Below are 15,236 nucleotides of genomic sequence, written 5' to 3'. Positions count from 1 at the left end.
CTCACAGTTTTACTCGGCACGTACCTGTCTAAAATGCATTTTATAATTGCCTTGAACTTTTTCCATAAACACTAAATATTGTCAGTGTTAGAACAGAAATTTTCGTTTTGATCTGTTAGGTAGTCTGAAATCTGCCTTCTGTTACTCTTGCTAAACAGATAAATCTTCCTCCCTTTTTTTATATTCCTATTTACTTCCATATTCAGGGATGCTGCAGCGGCCTTATGATCACTGATTCCCTGTTCTGCGCTTACAGAGTCAAAAAGTTCGGGTCTGTCTTTTATCAGTAGGTCCAAGATGTTATCTCCACAAGTCGGTTCTCTGTTTAATTGCTCGAGGTAATTTTCGGATAGTGCACTCAGTACAAGGTTACTCGATGCTCTGTCCCTACCACCTGTCCTAAACATCTGAGTGTCTCAGTCTATATCTGGTAAATTGAAATCTCCATCTAAGACTATAACATGCTGAGGAAATTTATGTGAAATGTATTCCAGATTTTTCTGAGTCAGGAGGTCGGTAAAAGGAGCCAATTATTAACCTAGCTCGGTTGTTGAATATAACCTCCACCCATAATAATTCATAGGAATTATCCACCCGTATTTCACTACAGGATAAACTACTACTAACAGCGACAAACACGCCACCACCATTGCATGCAGTCTATCCTTTCTAAACACCGTCTGTGCCTTTGTAAAAATTTTTTTGGCAGAATTTATCTCTGGCTTCAGCCAGCTTTCTTTACCTGTAACGATTTCAGCTTTGGTGCTTTCTATCAACGCTTGAAGTTCCGGTACTTTACCAATGCAGCTTCAACAGTTTACAATTACAATACCGACTGCTGCTTAGTCCCTTTGAGGCTGTTGCCCTTTCTGTACTTACCTGAGGCCATCTAACCTGAAAAACGACCCAGTCCACACCACACAACCCCTGCTACCCATGTAGCCGCCTGCTGTGTGCAGTGGACTCCTGACCTATCCGGCGGAACCCAAAACCCCACCACCCTATGGCGCAAGTTGAGGAATCTGCAGCCCACACGAGGGTCGCAGAACCGTCTCAGCCTCTGATTCAGACGCTCCACTTGGCTCTGAACCAAAGGTCCGCAGTCAGTCCTGTCGACAATGCTGCAGATGGTGAGCTCTGCTTTCATCCCGCTAGCGAGACTGGCAATCTTCACCAAATCAGATACCTGCCGGAAGCCAGAGAGGATTCCCTCTGATCCATAGTGACATACATCATTGGTGCTGACATGAGCGACCACCTGCAGATGGGTGCACCGTGTACCCTTCATGGCATCCGGAAGGACCCTTTCTACATCTGGAATGACTCCCCTTGGTATGCACACAGAGTGCACATTGGTTTTCTTCACCTCCCTTGCAGCCATATCCCTAAGGGGCCCCATTACACGGCTGATGTTGGAGCTCCCAGCTACCAGTAAGCCCACCCTCTGCAACCGCCCAGATCTTGCAGACTGAAGGGCAACCTCTGGAACAGGACAAGCAGCGATGTCCGGCCGAAGATCAGTATCAGCCAGAGACAGAGCCTGAAACTGGTTCGTCAGACAAACTGGAGAGGCCTTCTGTTCAGCCCTCCGGAATGTCTTTTGCCCCCTGCCACACCTCGAGACAACCTGCCACTCTACCACGGGTGAGAGGTCATCCTCAATGCGGGCAGTATCCCGGGCAGCCACAGTCGTAGTCCAATCGGGGGGTTGCGTGGGACGAGCTCGCCGTTCCCAACAAACCCCCGTCTGGACCTCCACAGTGATGCCCATTGGCAACATTCTCAAGCTGTGGGACCGAAGCCAACACTGCCTGAAGCTAGGAGCGAAGGGATGCTAACTCAACCCATATCCAAACGCAGCAGTCGCAGTCCGTATCCATACTAAATACTGTTGTGCAAAGAACGTCTGAACTAATTTACAGAGAACACAAACAATTACACACAAAATTTAAACGGTTATTAAAATACAAGACTGCCTAGTAAATGCAGTAAAGCTGCTACTTGTGCACTGCTGACACACTGCTCGGCGGCAGAAGGCTAACCTTTCATCCCCAGAGAACAATCCCATAGCTAAGAACTCAGTGGCTTTAGGAATGTTATGTCACCACAAACTTTCGCTGTTACGAATGACTGCAAGAAGCATAAGCACATAACATCCTGATGACATCCTTTCTGCTAGTATCTTTGTGTTCATTCAGTGTTAATCGACAACCAATGTTCATCTCCGAAAACTTTGTATTTGTTACATAATCTATAGGTTTATCATCTGTGCTCAGTGCCACAGAGCTGGTTTCCCTCTTTGTGCTGAGGTGTATGCTGTTTGTTTTTTTTATGTTTATTGTTAATTTACTACGTACTGCCCACTTGTAAACATCTGTAATGGTTCTGTTTGCTTTCTTTGTTAGGGGTTCTGGTGTTTTATCAGTATGTTGTTGGTGTCTTCAGCAAAGAACTTCTTCTCCATGTCTTTCACTGTCTGAAAAATCACCGATATACAGTGTGAACCAGAACTCCACCAACAAACTTTCACAGATTGATCACAGATACTTTCTTTGTACTTTGGTATAAGGGTCCCTCAGTATCCATCAGCACAAATGGAATTATTGCATTTCGTTTGGTCTCTTACCCCAGTTACATTTGTATCTGTATTGCAGTGAATATAGTATATGGCAGTGCATATGTCAATGTTTGAATGTTTTGCAAAAATACAGGAGACACTGTGAGCAAATTAGGTAAATGAACAGGGATACTACTTAGTAGTGTACGATAAGTTGAGAATTTGGGTTGGCCACAAAGTGTCCATAGATAGCCAAAGCAGTTAAGGCAATTGCTTCCAGAAAGTGTGAAATCTGGCTTCGGGCACCTCCCCTGTCAGACATGTCTGACAGAAAACACACACACACACACACACACACACACACACACTCACTCACTCACTCACTCACACTCTTAAATGGGCTGTTTGTCTTAACCATATTTTTTACATTTTATGCATCTTTGGTTTAGTTACTTCATTTCATAGTATACTGTCTGAGCTTATGTTTAAAGCTCAGTTTCTTGTAAACAGCCAGGCTAGTCGCTTTCATTATACTTCGTAGTTGTCCTATTATATGGCTGTAGCATTGACCCACTGATTTAGTAGCCTGCTTATTTACTTTCCTTCTCCATGTGTGTCACTTTGTGCCCTGCTCTAGCTTGTGGTGGTCACCTCTACTATATCCAGTTCTACGGTGATCAGGATTGCAACACACGCTGTAAGATTCACCATGCTGTTCTGTATTATGCCTTTCCATCTATATACGCTCAATTTCAGTTACTGATTCCTCAGTCGCCATTGTTATTCGACGTTTCTCATATTTTTCACCCCAATTGGCCAGACCGCAGGTTGACTTTTAGCTAAGACAGTTCTTGTTAGTATTTATTGCCATGACGTTTGGATCACAGCTTCACAGCAGATTTTGTGCACTTTTAATAGCCCATAGGACAACATAATGTGCAAGTAATAAGGCATACTATATAGACAATTTTGAGGAAATTGCAAGAGAAGTTTTATGCGTTAGTGATGTACTGATGCATCGCGACTCTGAGCACAGTATGGCAGCAGTAATGTGGTTAGTGTTCAAACTCCATAATGATGGATCATTAGCTCGGGTCCCGCCCATCTTCTTTTAATTTATATTTTTTCAAGACTTGTCATCATATTTTGTACATATTTGATTAGAAAAGTTGTTTTTATGGTCTTCAGTCCAGAGACTGGTTTGATGCAGCTGTCCATGCTACTCTATCCCGTGCAAGCCTCTTCATCTCCGAATAACTACTGCAACCTACCTCCTTCTGAATCTACTTAGTGTACTCGTCTCTTGGTCTCCCTCTATGTTTTTTACCCTACACACTTCCCTTCAATACTAAATTGGTGATCCACTGATGCTTCAGAACGTGTCTTACCAACGGATCCCTTCTTCTATTCAAGCTGTGCTATAAATTCCTCTTCTCCCCAGTTCTGTTCAGTACCTCCTCATTAGATACGTGATCTACTCATCTAATATTCAGCATTCTTCTGTAGCATCACCCTTCGAAAGCTGTTCTGCTCTTGTCCACACTGTTTTATCGTCCATATTTCATTTCCATACTTGGCTACACTCCTAACAAATACTTTCAGAAAAGACATCCTGACACTTAAATCTATACTTGATGTTCTCTTCTTCAGAAACTCTTTCCTTACCATAGCCAGCCTATATTTTATATCCTCTGTACTTCGATTTATATGCTCTGTACTTCGACCATCATCAGTTATTTTGCACCCCAAATAGCAAAACTCGCTTACTACTTTAAGTGTCTCATTTCCAAATCTGATTCTCTCAGCATCACTCGATTTAATTCGACTACATTCCATTATCCTCCTTTCGCTTTTGTTGATGTTCATCTTATATCCTCCTTTCAAGAAGCTGTCCATTCCATTGAGTTGCTCTTCCAGGTCCTTTGCTGTCTCTGACAGAATTACAATGTCATTGGCAAACCTCAAAGTTTTTATTTCTTCTCTGTGGATTTTAATTCCTGTTCCAGATTTTTCTTTTTTTTCCCCCTTACTACTTGCTCAGTATACAGACTGAATAACATTGGGCATAGGCTACAACCCTGTCTCACTCCCTTTTCAACCACTGCTCCCCTTTCATGCCCCTCGTCTCTTTTAACTGCCATATAGTTTCTGTACGAATTGTAAATAGCCTTTTGCTCCCTGTATTTTGTATCTGCCAGCTTCAGGTGGTATTCCTGGGGGCATGCAGCTTTACTGTATGGTGAAATGATTATTTGAAAAGTAACAAGATGAAAAGACATGTGTATTTGCATGAACTTTCATTGATTTCCAATGCTATCCTGCTGTTTACTAATTTTAATTATTACAACAAATATTATGCAACTTTTATTTGTATAGGAAAGTTAGAAACTTTATACAGCACAGTCAATTTTGTCCATATTTGATTGACAACGAATGAGAAATTGCTTCGCATTGCCAGTTTTAGCCACCAATAAGTTTAAGAACATTGCATAACACACAGTTTGCTTCAAAGTTGTCAGAAGAAAGAGAGATTTTTCAAAATGTCAGTGAGCTTTGTGTTTTCTTAGAGGCTTTGAAGATTCTGTTTGTGTGTGTGTGTGTGTGTGTGTGTGTGTGTGTGTGTGTGTGTGTGTGTGCATGTGGGTGCGTGTGCGTGTGTGTGCAAAAATTGCATTCATTCGATGTAGTAGATGCTATTTGAATTTGTTTTCCGCATCTATATGAAAAATATTATCCTGCAAATTGTAATGTTGAAAGCACATCCGAGGGTTAATTGACATTTACTCTCGTGTTCTGGCCTATTTTAATTCACTGTGTTATTGAATAAAGTTATTTACACCTCTGTATACCAGTAATTGACTAGGTCTTTCTTAATCTGTCCCTCATCCTTGAAGCCTGTGTCTGCAGGTCGAAGTATCCAGGTGTGTAGTGGTTCTCAATACTGGAGTGCAGATGTAAGGGATTTCAGAAATCTCGACAGGCTTATGTTTTCAGGAAAACATTATACATTTGATTGTTTACTTGACAATAATTATAAATATAATATTTGTAGTGTTAATAAATTTACCAAACAACCAGATAATGTTGGAAATTCAATAAAAGTTCTGGCAAATACATGTCTTTTGGCCACATTACCTTTTAAATGTAATATGTATGAAATACTATTACTAGTGTCAAACACTGTGGCCTCCCTTTATGAGTTAAATGTCATGCACATATTTAGAAACACTGAACTCCGTAAATATAGCTTTAATTATTTACTTGCCTGTTGGCAGCATCACTGCATGTGTAGTGAACAATTACTTAAAATATTGTTTTAAAGATGTTCCTGATGACAGCGGAAACACTCGAACCAGGAAATTATGATAAGATTTAAGTAATTTGATAGGCTCAGAAGTCACCCTCGTTACTCAAAGAATTATGTAAATCCAAAGACTGTAAGTTAACCAATTCATCTGTAGAAGCAGCAGACTGAGAATTTCTACTTGAGTGTGTAGATTTGGTGCTGCTATAAAAACTAGATGTTGACACCATACAACTACAGAATTTATTATTATTTATTTTTATTATTATTTATTTTATGACCTTCATTGGACCACTCTAGTCAAAAATACAAAGTTGTAAACAAGTTGTTACACAGGGATACAATTTGGTTCAACAATAACTTAATATGATATTTAGGTAATATAATTATTAGAGTCTATTCTTGTATGAAAGGTGTTTTGCTCTTCTGTCTTCCCAATATTTCTTCATTCTTTCAGATATTTTCTTTCTTTCTTCATCTGAGACCACTCTTCCTGTACTCCTTTTATTGATTTTCATTTGTAGTCTGGTTTGTGGGTCTTGTTTTTTAGGTCATCTACTGTAATTTGAAGTTATTTTATATCTTCCTTAATTTCTGTGATCCATTTAATGTCGATCTTGTTATTCCACAATTTTTGTATTATTTTTTTACTATTTCTGTTTTCTGGAGTTCTCATCAGATGTCCAAAGAATGAGATGTGTTTCTTCCTGATTGTGCTCATGACTGGGTCTATTTTCTTATATACTGTTTCATTTGATGCTATTCTCCAATGTCCATTTATTTTATACTGTTTATTTATACATGTCCTAATTATTCTTCTTTCTGTTTTTAGTATTCTGTCAATTTCTGCTGTATTAGTTGTTTTGAAGATAGTTTCAGCTGCATACGTAATTTCTGGTTGTGTAACTGTTTTATAGTGTTGTAATTTTGCATCTATAGATGGGCTTTTTTTGTTGTATGTAGTTTTGGTAATGTAATTTGTGTAGTTCAGTTTTTTTATTCTATTCTGCCATGATGGCTTCTCATTTAGATTGTATGTTATTATTTCGCCTAAATATTTAAATTTATCAACAGTTTTGATTTCCTGTTCTCCTATTGTAATTTTGTTTGCAAGTGGTGGATCAGTTAGCATAATCTCCGTTTTTTCAAATGATATTCTAAGGCCTACTTTCTCTGCTATTTCTTGTAGTGATTTCACTTGTTGCCTTGCTTCTTGAACGGTGTTGGCTAGGAGAGCAAGATCATCAGCGAATCCCAAGCAGTTTAAGCTAATATCATCTTTTGCACTTCCAATTCTTATCATCTTTGGATTGTCCTTGTACCATTCTCTTATTATGTTTTCCAGTGCACAGTTGAACAGTAATGGTGATAGGCAGTCACCTTGTCTTAAGCCTGTTTTTTCGAGGAATGGTTCCGAAATTTCTCCTCTAAACTTCACTTTCGATTTGCTGTTGGTTAGAGTGAGTTGTATTATTTTAATTAGTTTTGGATGGAGTCCTAGATTTCTTAAAATTTTTAATACTGAAGGTCTCTGGAGACAGTCATATGCCTTCTTAAAATCTACAAATGTTATTGCCAGAGGTTTGTTCCATTTCTTGTAGTATGCCATAATCAGTATTAAACTATTTTTTGTTCTGCACAGCTTCTCCATGGTCTGAAACCTCCCTGATATTCCCCTAACTCCTGTTCTAATTGCTCCTTGATTCTTTCATATAGGATCTTGGATAGAATTTTGTATGTGCAATCTAGGAGAGAGATTACTCTGTAGTTGTCTGGGTTGCTCTTATCTCCCTTTTTGTATAGTGGGTGGATGATAGCTGTGGTCGAGTGTTCGGGAAATCGTTCTGTTACCCAAATTTTTGTTAGAGCCATATGTAAGGAGGTCTTGACTGTGTCACTTGCATATTTCCACAAAAACCTGATCTTCTCCACATGCCTTATAATTTTTTTGTTCTTGAAGAATTTTTTCTACTTCTTGGAAAGTTGGAGGGTCTAGTTTGTTAGGTTTGGTTTTATTGGGGTATTTGTGTTGATTTGTAAGGATTCTTTGGGTTCCTCGCAATTCAGAAGTTTGTTAAATGCTTTTGCCATGATTTCTGCATTTTCAATGTTACTGTGTGTCATTCTTCCATCTTCATCTTTCAGTATTATTGTAGGGGCCTCATATTGTTGTAGTTGTTTCCCAAAGATTTTATAGTACTTCATGGAGTTGGTTTTATGATAATTACCTTCTATAGAGTTTGTAATATCTTTATGAAATCCTCTCTTGATTCTTCTAATATTTTGTGTGAATTTTTTTCTTTCATTTTTTAGGTTGATGGCATTTTCTTCAGTTTTATGTGTTTGAAACTTTAACTATGCTTGGTGTCTATCTTCATGGAATTTGTCACATTCTGATGTCCACCATACATGTTTCCTTCGTGGGTTCAAGGGAGCTAGATTCTCTGCTTCTTTTTTAAGATTAGGCACTAGTTGTTCTAGATCATTTGTTAATTTGATGGTTTGTGTTATTTGTTGGTACTTATTATTTGTAATTTGCTGATGTGGGTCAAACCTCCTTTTTATTTTGTTAGTTTTTCTGGTCCTCTTCTTTAACGGAGTGAATTTGATTTTAATTTTAACCATATAATGGTCTGAGCCTGTATCTACTCCTCTCAGTACTTTAACATTGTGGATCTCCTTATGAAAATTTTTGTCCATACAGACATGGTCTAGCTGCCACTCGCCCTTCCTCCAGTCTGGATGTTTCCATGTTTTAAATTTACTTGGCTTCCTCTAAAGTATGTTGATTTAGATATGAGGTGGTTTTCTCTGCAGAGTTCTACAAGTCTTTGACCGTTTTTGTTCGTAAATTTATGTAGACTCCTTTTTCCAATTATATCTTTATATTTCCTTTCTTTTCCCAACTGAGCATTGAAATCTCCCAATAAGATATTTACATTCTTTTTATTTACTCTGTTCACAGTTTGTTGTAGAAGGTCCCAAAATTTATCTACCTCTCCCTTTGTTTTTGTTAGACAATTTTTTTCATTTGTTGGGGCATGAGCATTCATTATTGTATAGGTTTTATTCATTGTTTTAAAGCTTAGAGTCTCAGTTCTTGGTGATACTGCTTGGAAATCTGTTACTGAATCTATTATTTTTATGTTTACTAAAAACCCTGTTCCAAACTGGGGACATTGTTTCATTGCCCTCGGTCCTGGTTTCCCATTATAAATTCTGTATCCTTGTGATTCGAATGGGTCCTCTGTGGTGTTTCTCATTTCTTGGATCCCTGTTATTAAAATTTTTTGTTTATTTAGTTCATCTGTGAGCTCCTTGAGTTTTCCGGTCTGAAGTAGTGAGTTTATGTTGTGTGTTGCTATATAATTTATTTGCTCATGTTTACTCTTCTTTTTGTGGTTTAGTGTGCATTTGGATGGTTGCAAACACTCCGATTCGTTGCTATCTTCTAGTTGAATACCCACCGAATCCGATGTAGCCTTTTCCTGTCTTTTTGAGCAGGACGGTGGAATTTTTTTCCTAAAAGAACTTTCCGTTTTTGACTTTCGACGGTTGTCAACCTTAGTTGGAGCAAGCTCCAGTTTACAACTACGGTTGTTAACTTCAGAGGGATTTTTTAACACTACACATTCTGTTTTCAAAAGACCTGAGGATGTAGGTATTTGTGTTCTAGAAAAAGAAAAAGTTTGTTAGAATGCTATGGCATGCAATCTTGTTGTGCATCACTTACTGTGTACAGGTGTAAGTATAGGACTGTATAACATGATTTACATTTGATAGTTCTTGTGCTCTGTATTATTATTCTGTAACCCCACAGTTTTAGAGTGCATATTTTATTCACACGTGCTTCACGGTACTAACAAAGATAATTAATGGCTTACTATTAGAAATGAACTCGGACATAGATTTAGCTGATTAACCCTTTCGGGGCTGCGAGGGTTGAGCGTCCTGCTTGCCTGTCTGGCTGACAGGGGTAAACATATCGGGTATCGGACCAGCCGGTGGCTGACTCAGCTGACAAGCACTGCGGGCTACAGCCATTGTCAGCTAATTGCAAGTTCAACACACTAAGAACCATTCTTTGATAATACTCTTTATAAAATCTGTATCACTCTGTAAGGTCACTGTGGTTCAGTTTCTGAGAACGATGAAAGAGAACTTTGAAAACTAACACATACTTTGTAGTATAAGCTTATCCTGAACTGAGAAAAAAGTACATTAGAAAAATGAAAAACTTTTGTATTTGTTACTGAAAAATTCTGTACCTTGCTATTTAGACTACCAATGTATTTGTCTGTAACCCATTAAAATTTCATTGACACCAGGCGAATACATTTTAAGATGTATATGTTTAAAGTGAGCAATTCCTAGTGAAGGTGCCCGAAACTTGGGCCAATGGTTCTTACTATAATCATAAATAAAGAATAATTATTGAACTTTAAAAGCATATTGTGTCTCACACTGAATTAAACATCAGAAACTTCAGTACAACCCATTTTGCGATAAGCGTATTGCTTTGTTTATAATTGAAGTCTAAACTTGATTCTCCATAGTAAAAAATTTGAGAATAAGATTCTACCTTCTTCACTGTTCCCTCTTTCAGTTTGTTGCATTCTGTAAAATTTAGTTTTGTGGTTGCTCATCCTCATTTTTGACGCAGGCTGCTATTGACTGAATAAAGAACCTTTTCTGGTACTTTTTCTTTTCAGTTTTTTATTCTTTTTACTTTCCTTTTCTTGCAGCATACTCAGTCACTGAAACATCCTAATATTTCCTTAGTGTGTGATATTTTTCAAAACATGGCACCATGAAAAGAGCAACATGACAATTTTTGCTCTTTATCTGCCTTTCTTTTTTCGTGGTGAATAAGCAGTACATACTACATAGAGCCTCTGGGGAACTTGTTTTTTGTCTATTGCTCTAAGGAACCTCGAGTAAAGCCCTTCTTTATTTTGCAGTCAAAAGGGAGTCTTGTTTTGATATCCATTGAACCTCAGTTTTACATGTTTGTCCATTAAATTTATATAGCATCTGGCAGATTAGTTCAAAGTGGAATTTTGCTGGTGGTGTGTTCTGTTACCTTTTTATTTAAAAATTGTTTTTGCACTCAGTGCACAAAAGTCAGTCAAATGAGAGAATAGCCTCTTTTGCAGTTCATTGTATTTCAGATGCACTGTGCATTACATAATGCCTGTCTTATCAGCAGCACCCACTAACTTATTATAGTTCACTACACAAGTGTATTTCAATTTATTTTGGCCTGGTTCGTGTTCCTTTTTTGAGGTTTCAACAAAATATGGTCTATTTATGGTGGAAACCATCCACATTTCTTTGTTGTCCATTCAGTTTGGTACCGACAGTGTTCCAAAGGACTTAAATTGTTTTTCCACTTTTTTTCATTTTGCCAGGCAATGGTGGTAAACATTTCCCTTTCTTTCCGTACTGTTCCAATGTTGTTGTACATTTCTCCTGGAGCCATAGGAATAATTCGGGGCTTGAATACCAATTGTCTAAATAAATGATACGACCTTTTTTGAGGTATGGCAATAACAAACTTACAACAGTGCCTGATCTTCTCCCGTTAGCATTTCCGCACTCTATTTCCATGGTGACATCAGTGTATACACTGTAATCTAAATGTGATTATTTTACACATCACAAAGAACTAAAATTTTCATACCAAATGGCTATGTTTCTTTATTTCGTACAGCTTAAATTGTAGCTTTCCTTTGAAAAGAAACAAACTTTCATCTATTAAAATTTTTCTAAAGAGGTATGGCTTCTATGGGTTGTTTTCCTTGTATGTTGTACAATCAGCTGCATTTTCACCAAAATAGCTTGACATGTGGTCAAATTGTTACTAAAGTGCAGTAAATCAGTTTCTACCAGTCTGTGTACATTATGTGAGAAAATATTGGTGTTTGAAGTAAAGAATCTGTTGAAAATATTTATTTACTTCTAGCTTCTTAGTTCTTGGCATAAGCCTGGAATATACCAAGAAGCAATATAATTCTGCAAGCTCTATATGCTTCCAACATGCGAATCTGCTGGGCGCTGTCTTTATTTTTTTCATTAAGAAATATGTAATAATTATTTCTCTCTTTATAAATGGCAGAAACAAATTCAAATGACATAAAGTACAAAAAATGACTTATTGAATCTTCAAAGCCTACATTTACATGTATGCTAAATATGTTCATGAAACGGTGGCATTTCATCATAGGACGATTCTCTGACCAATTATCATTCTTTTTCATGACGAATTTGCTCCTACTGCTTCATCATCTTTTCCCTCTTCAGGAGAAGAATCTTCTGAAGAAGTTTCTTGTGATGTTGAAGAATCACCAGTATGCCCAGACACATCCAAATCTTCATCTGAAAAAAAGTCCGAAGTATCACTACCATTTATGAGGAATTCCATTATTTCCTTGTCCTGATAAATTACATCTCGACATTGCTAAGGCAATGCAGGCAAACATTGTTGGCTCACCAAAAATGGAAATAAGACTGGCCCAGTGCAAGGCTCATAATCAGAAAGGACCCAGGAGCAGATAAAAGCAGTACCACTTTCTGACATAATGAAGAAGTAGTAGTAGTAGTAGTAGTAGTAGTAATAGAGGGGTTTTTTGGGCGCACGACAGCAAGGTCTTCAGCGCCCGTTCTGTAACATAGGGAGACGGGTGTCAAGAAAAATCCCAGAACAGGAATATAAAACGGAACATAAAACACGGGTAACAATCGTTGAAAAATATGTGCTCACCCACGCCGAAGCATGGGATGAAGCAGGGTGTCAGCGGTAAAACATGGACAACACAGGAAGAAAAAGGTAGAGGGAGCTAAAACACTGTAGCAGATGGAAAAGAGCCATATAATGACAGCACTCGCAGAAATGTTGAAACGTGGACAGCAGTGAGTCACTGATTACCTGTAGCTCCCACACCTGGGCATACCTGAATGCCCTTAGCTGTCAGATCTTCCTGCCTATGTCTGTAGCTGTCTGTACATTCTAATTGCTAGGCATACATGTTTGCCTGTAGGTGCAGAATGGTTAAGAAAGAGAAGGAAACACAAATAATGTCGTTGTTGAATAAAGCTTGAGTTTGTGTGGAATTATGGAGTAGTTATTCACCATGTTTTCCATTTAGTTTGAACTGCTAAACATGATGCTAAATGTGTACAGTAAGAAAAAAAAGAGTATTATGAACATGTGGAATGAGAACTGCTGTATATTTTTCCTGTAATGTTTTAATGAGTATTGTCAGTTTTGTTTTACACCTTTTTTTAAAGTGCTTTAACTTTACCAGGTCAATATATAAGGCAAGTACTTACAAATTAGAGAAAAAGGAATAATATTAATTATTCAGAACCAAATAACATAATGTAAAGGAAGTTATGTTGAATTATCTTTACCTGAAGTCAAAACTGTGGTATCTATTATTCGTCATTGATTATGTTGTCTTCTTCTAAAAGAAGCAAGTAATTTCTTTTTGTTTCAGTTGTGTTTGATAGTCTGTTCATGATAATATAACGCCACCCAGAGTGGCCACGCAGTTGGCAGCACCATGTCACTGATTGCACGGCCTCTCCCGCTGGAGGTTCGAGTCCTCCCTTGGGCGTGCGTTTGTGTGTGTGTGGTGGCCTTCTTTGCATAAATTAGTTTAAGTAGTATGTAAGTCAAGAGACTGATGACTTCAGCAGTTTGCTCCCTTAGGAATTCACACATGTTCATAATGTACCAGATATATGTAGTGTATCAATGAAAATAATCAATTTTTTAAACTATAATGTAATTGGATAGATAAAAATCCACTCAACAAGCCGCGGCAGGTCAACACACATGTAAAAGGTATTACAGTTTGCAAGCTTTCAGAAAAGGTGGTACCTTTTTCTGACAAAAGGTTTGAAAGAAACGAAGAGGGGTGAAGGAACAGAACTGGTGAGGTTTACAAAACGGGGTAGAGTCTGAAAAGGTTGCCCATAACCTCAAATCAGAGGTGACTTACTGGATGGGACTGCCAACAATCAGTTTTCCCTCCTCATCTCGTCTGGTAAGTCTCCCTTAGCAGGGGGTTCTGGGTGACTTGCCTGAATTCTACCCCTTTTCCTAATGCTTACCAGTCCTCTTTCTACAACCCTCTTCCTTCCCCTTCACCCCTTCTGCCAGAAGAAGGTGCCACTGGCTCTGAAAGCTTACAAACTTTAATTCTTTTTATATTTGTGTTCTACTGCTGCCACTTGGGGTGAGAATTTTTTTTATCTGTCCACTTAAAAATGTATGGTATGTTGTGCTATGATTAGAAATTTAAACTGTTTGTTGGTATGTGTGAAATCATTACAGCTGCCTTAAACTGCAAATTTTTACTGTTGTCAGATACTCCAGATGAAGTTTATGAAGCCCTAAAACTTTTTGGACATGACAGTTTTCGTCATGGTCAAGAGGAAGCAATAATGAGGATACTTTCTGGGAAGTCAACTTTACTAATGTTGGCAACAGGTTCGGGAAAAAGCTTGTGCTATCAGTTACCAGCTTATATGTTTGCTCAGCGTAGCAAGTGCATAACATTAGTTATCTCTCCACTAGTTTCATTAATGGAAGATCAGGTGTGTTCTGGAAATTAATTATTTTTGTTAGTGATGATTGTTTACAATGTAAAAATAATGACACTACTTCACATTAATTTGACATCATAATGTGAAAGAAATTACAATCAATAGTTTTGATGAAAAATTGTTCCTAATATACATTATTTTATTTTATAAATATGTTCTCAGACATCATGTCAGCTGGAATGAAATTATAGTTTTCACTCACTCTTCTTACAGGTGATGAGAATATCTTCCTGTTTACAAGCAGCGTGTCTACATACCAATCAGACAGAAAAACAAAGGGAAAAGGTCACTGATATGGTGAAGTCAGGAAAACTGCAAATATTGTTAGTCTCCCCTGAAGCAGTGGCATCTTGTGTAAAATCAAAAGGTTTTGGTGGCCTTCTGAAACTTCTACCTCCAATAGCATTTGCATGTATTGATGAAGCTCATTGTGTGTCTCAGTGGTCGCACAATTTCAGACCATCTTATCTTTCAATATGTAAGGTAAGAAGTATAAGATTTCTTCACCTGTAGATGATAATCAGTCATTGTAAACTGCCTGTTGTTCATTCAGCTGTTGTGTTCCAGCATACAGTTACTCCATTGACTTAAAGTAATGAAATTTGAAAATAAATATGGTAATGGAAAGTCCTTGATACTCTATAAATAGTGGAAAAGGTAAAAAGTTGAGGTGCTGATTGGATGATAGCCTCGTAAACAATACTGAAAATGTTGCTCCATTTTCCAGCAAGTGTGTAGTACGCCCTGAAAAAGAACTGGAGC

At 37.9% G+C, this 15,236-nt stretch overlaps 1 protein-coding gene across 2 annotated transcripts in view; it reads left to right on the top strand.

Annotated features, from left to right (window-relative positions):
* LOC126466191 (ATP-dependent DNA helicase Q4) overlaps nt 1–15,236 on the top strand; it is a 153,453-nt gene that overhangs the window by 49,776 nt on the left and 88,441 nt on the right. For both annotated transcript variants that reach the window (XM_050096364.1, XM_050096365.1), the window contains 2 exons: nt 14,236–14,465; nt 14,688–14,957. In XM_050096364.1, coding sequence (XP_049952321.1) covers nt 14,236–14,465; nt 14,688–14,957 — 500 coding nt within the window. The remainder of the gene's footprint in view (nt 1–14,235; nt 14,466–14,687; nt 14,958–15,236) is intronic.

This window comes from Schistocerca serialis, chromosome 1 (assembly GCF_023864345.2).
Source record: "Schistocerca serialis cubense isolate TAMUIC-IGC-003099 chromosome 1, iqSchSeri2.2, whole genome shotgun sequence".
In the NCBI taxonomy this organism is placed as follows: Eukaryota; Metazoa; Arthropoda; class Insecta; order Orthoptera; family Acrididae; genus Schistocerca; species Schistocerca serialis.
The sequence above is the reverse complement of the archived record's forward strand: the minus strand, read 5'-3'. Positions and strand labels throughout refer to the sequence as shown.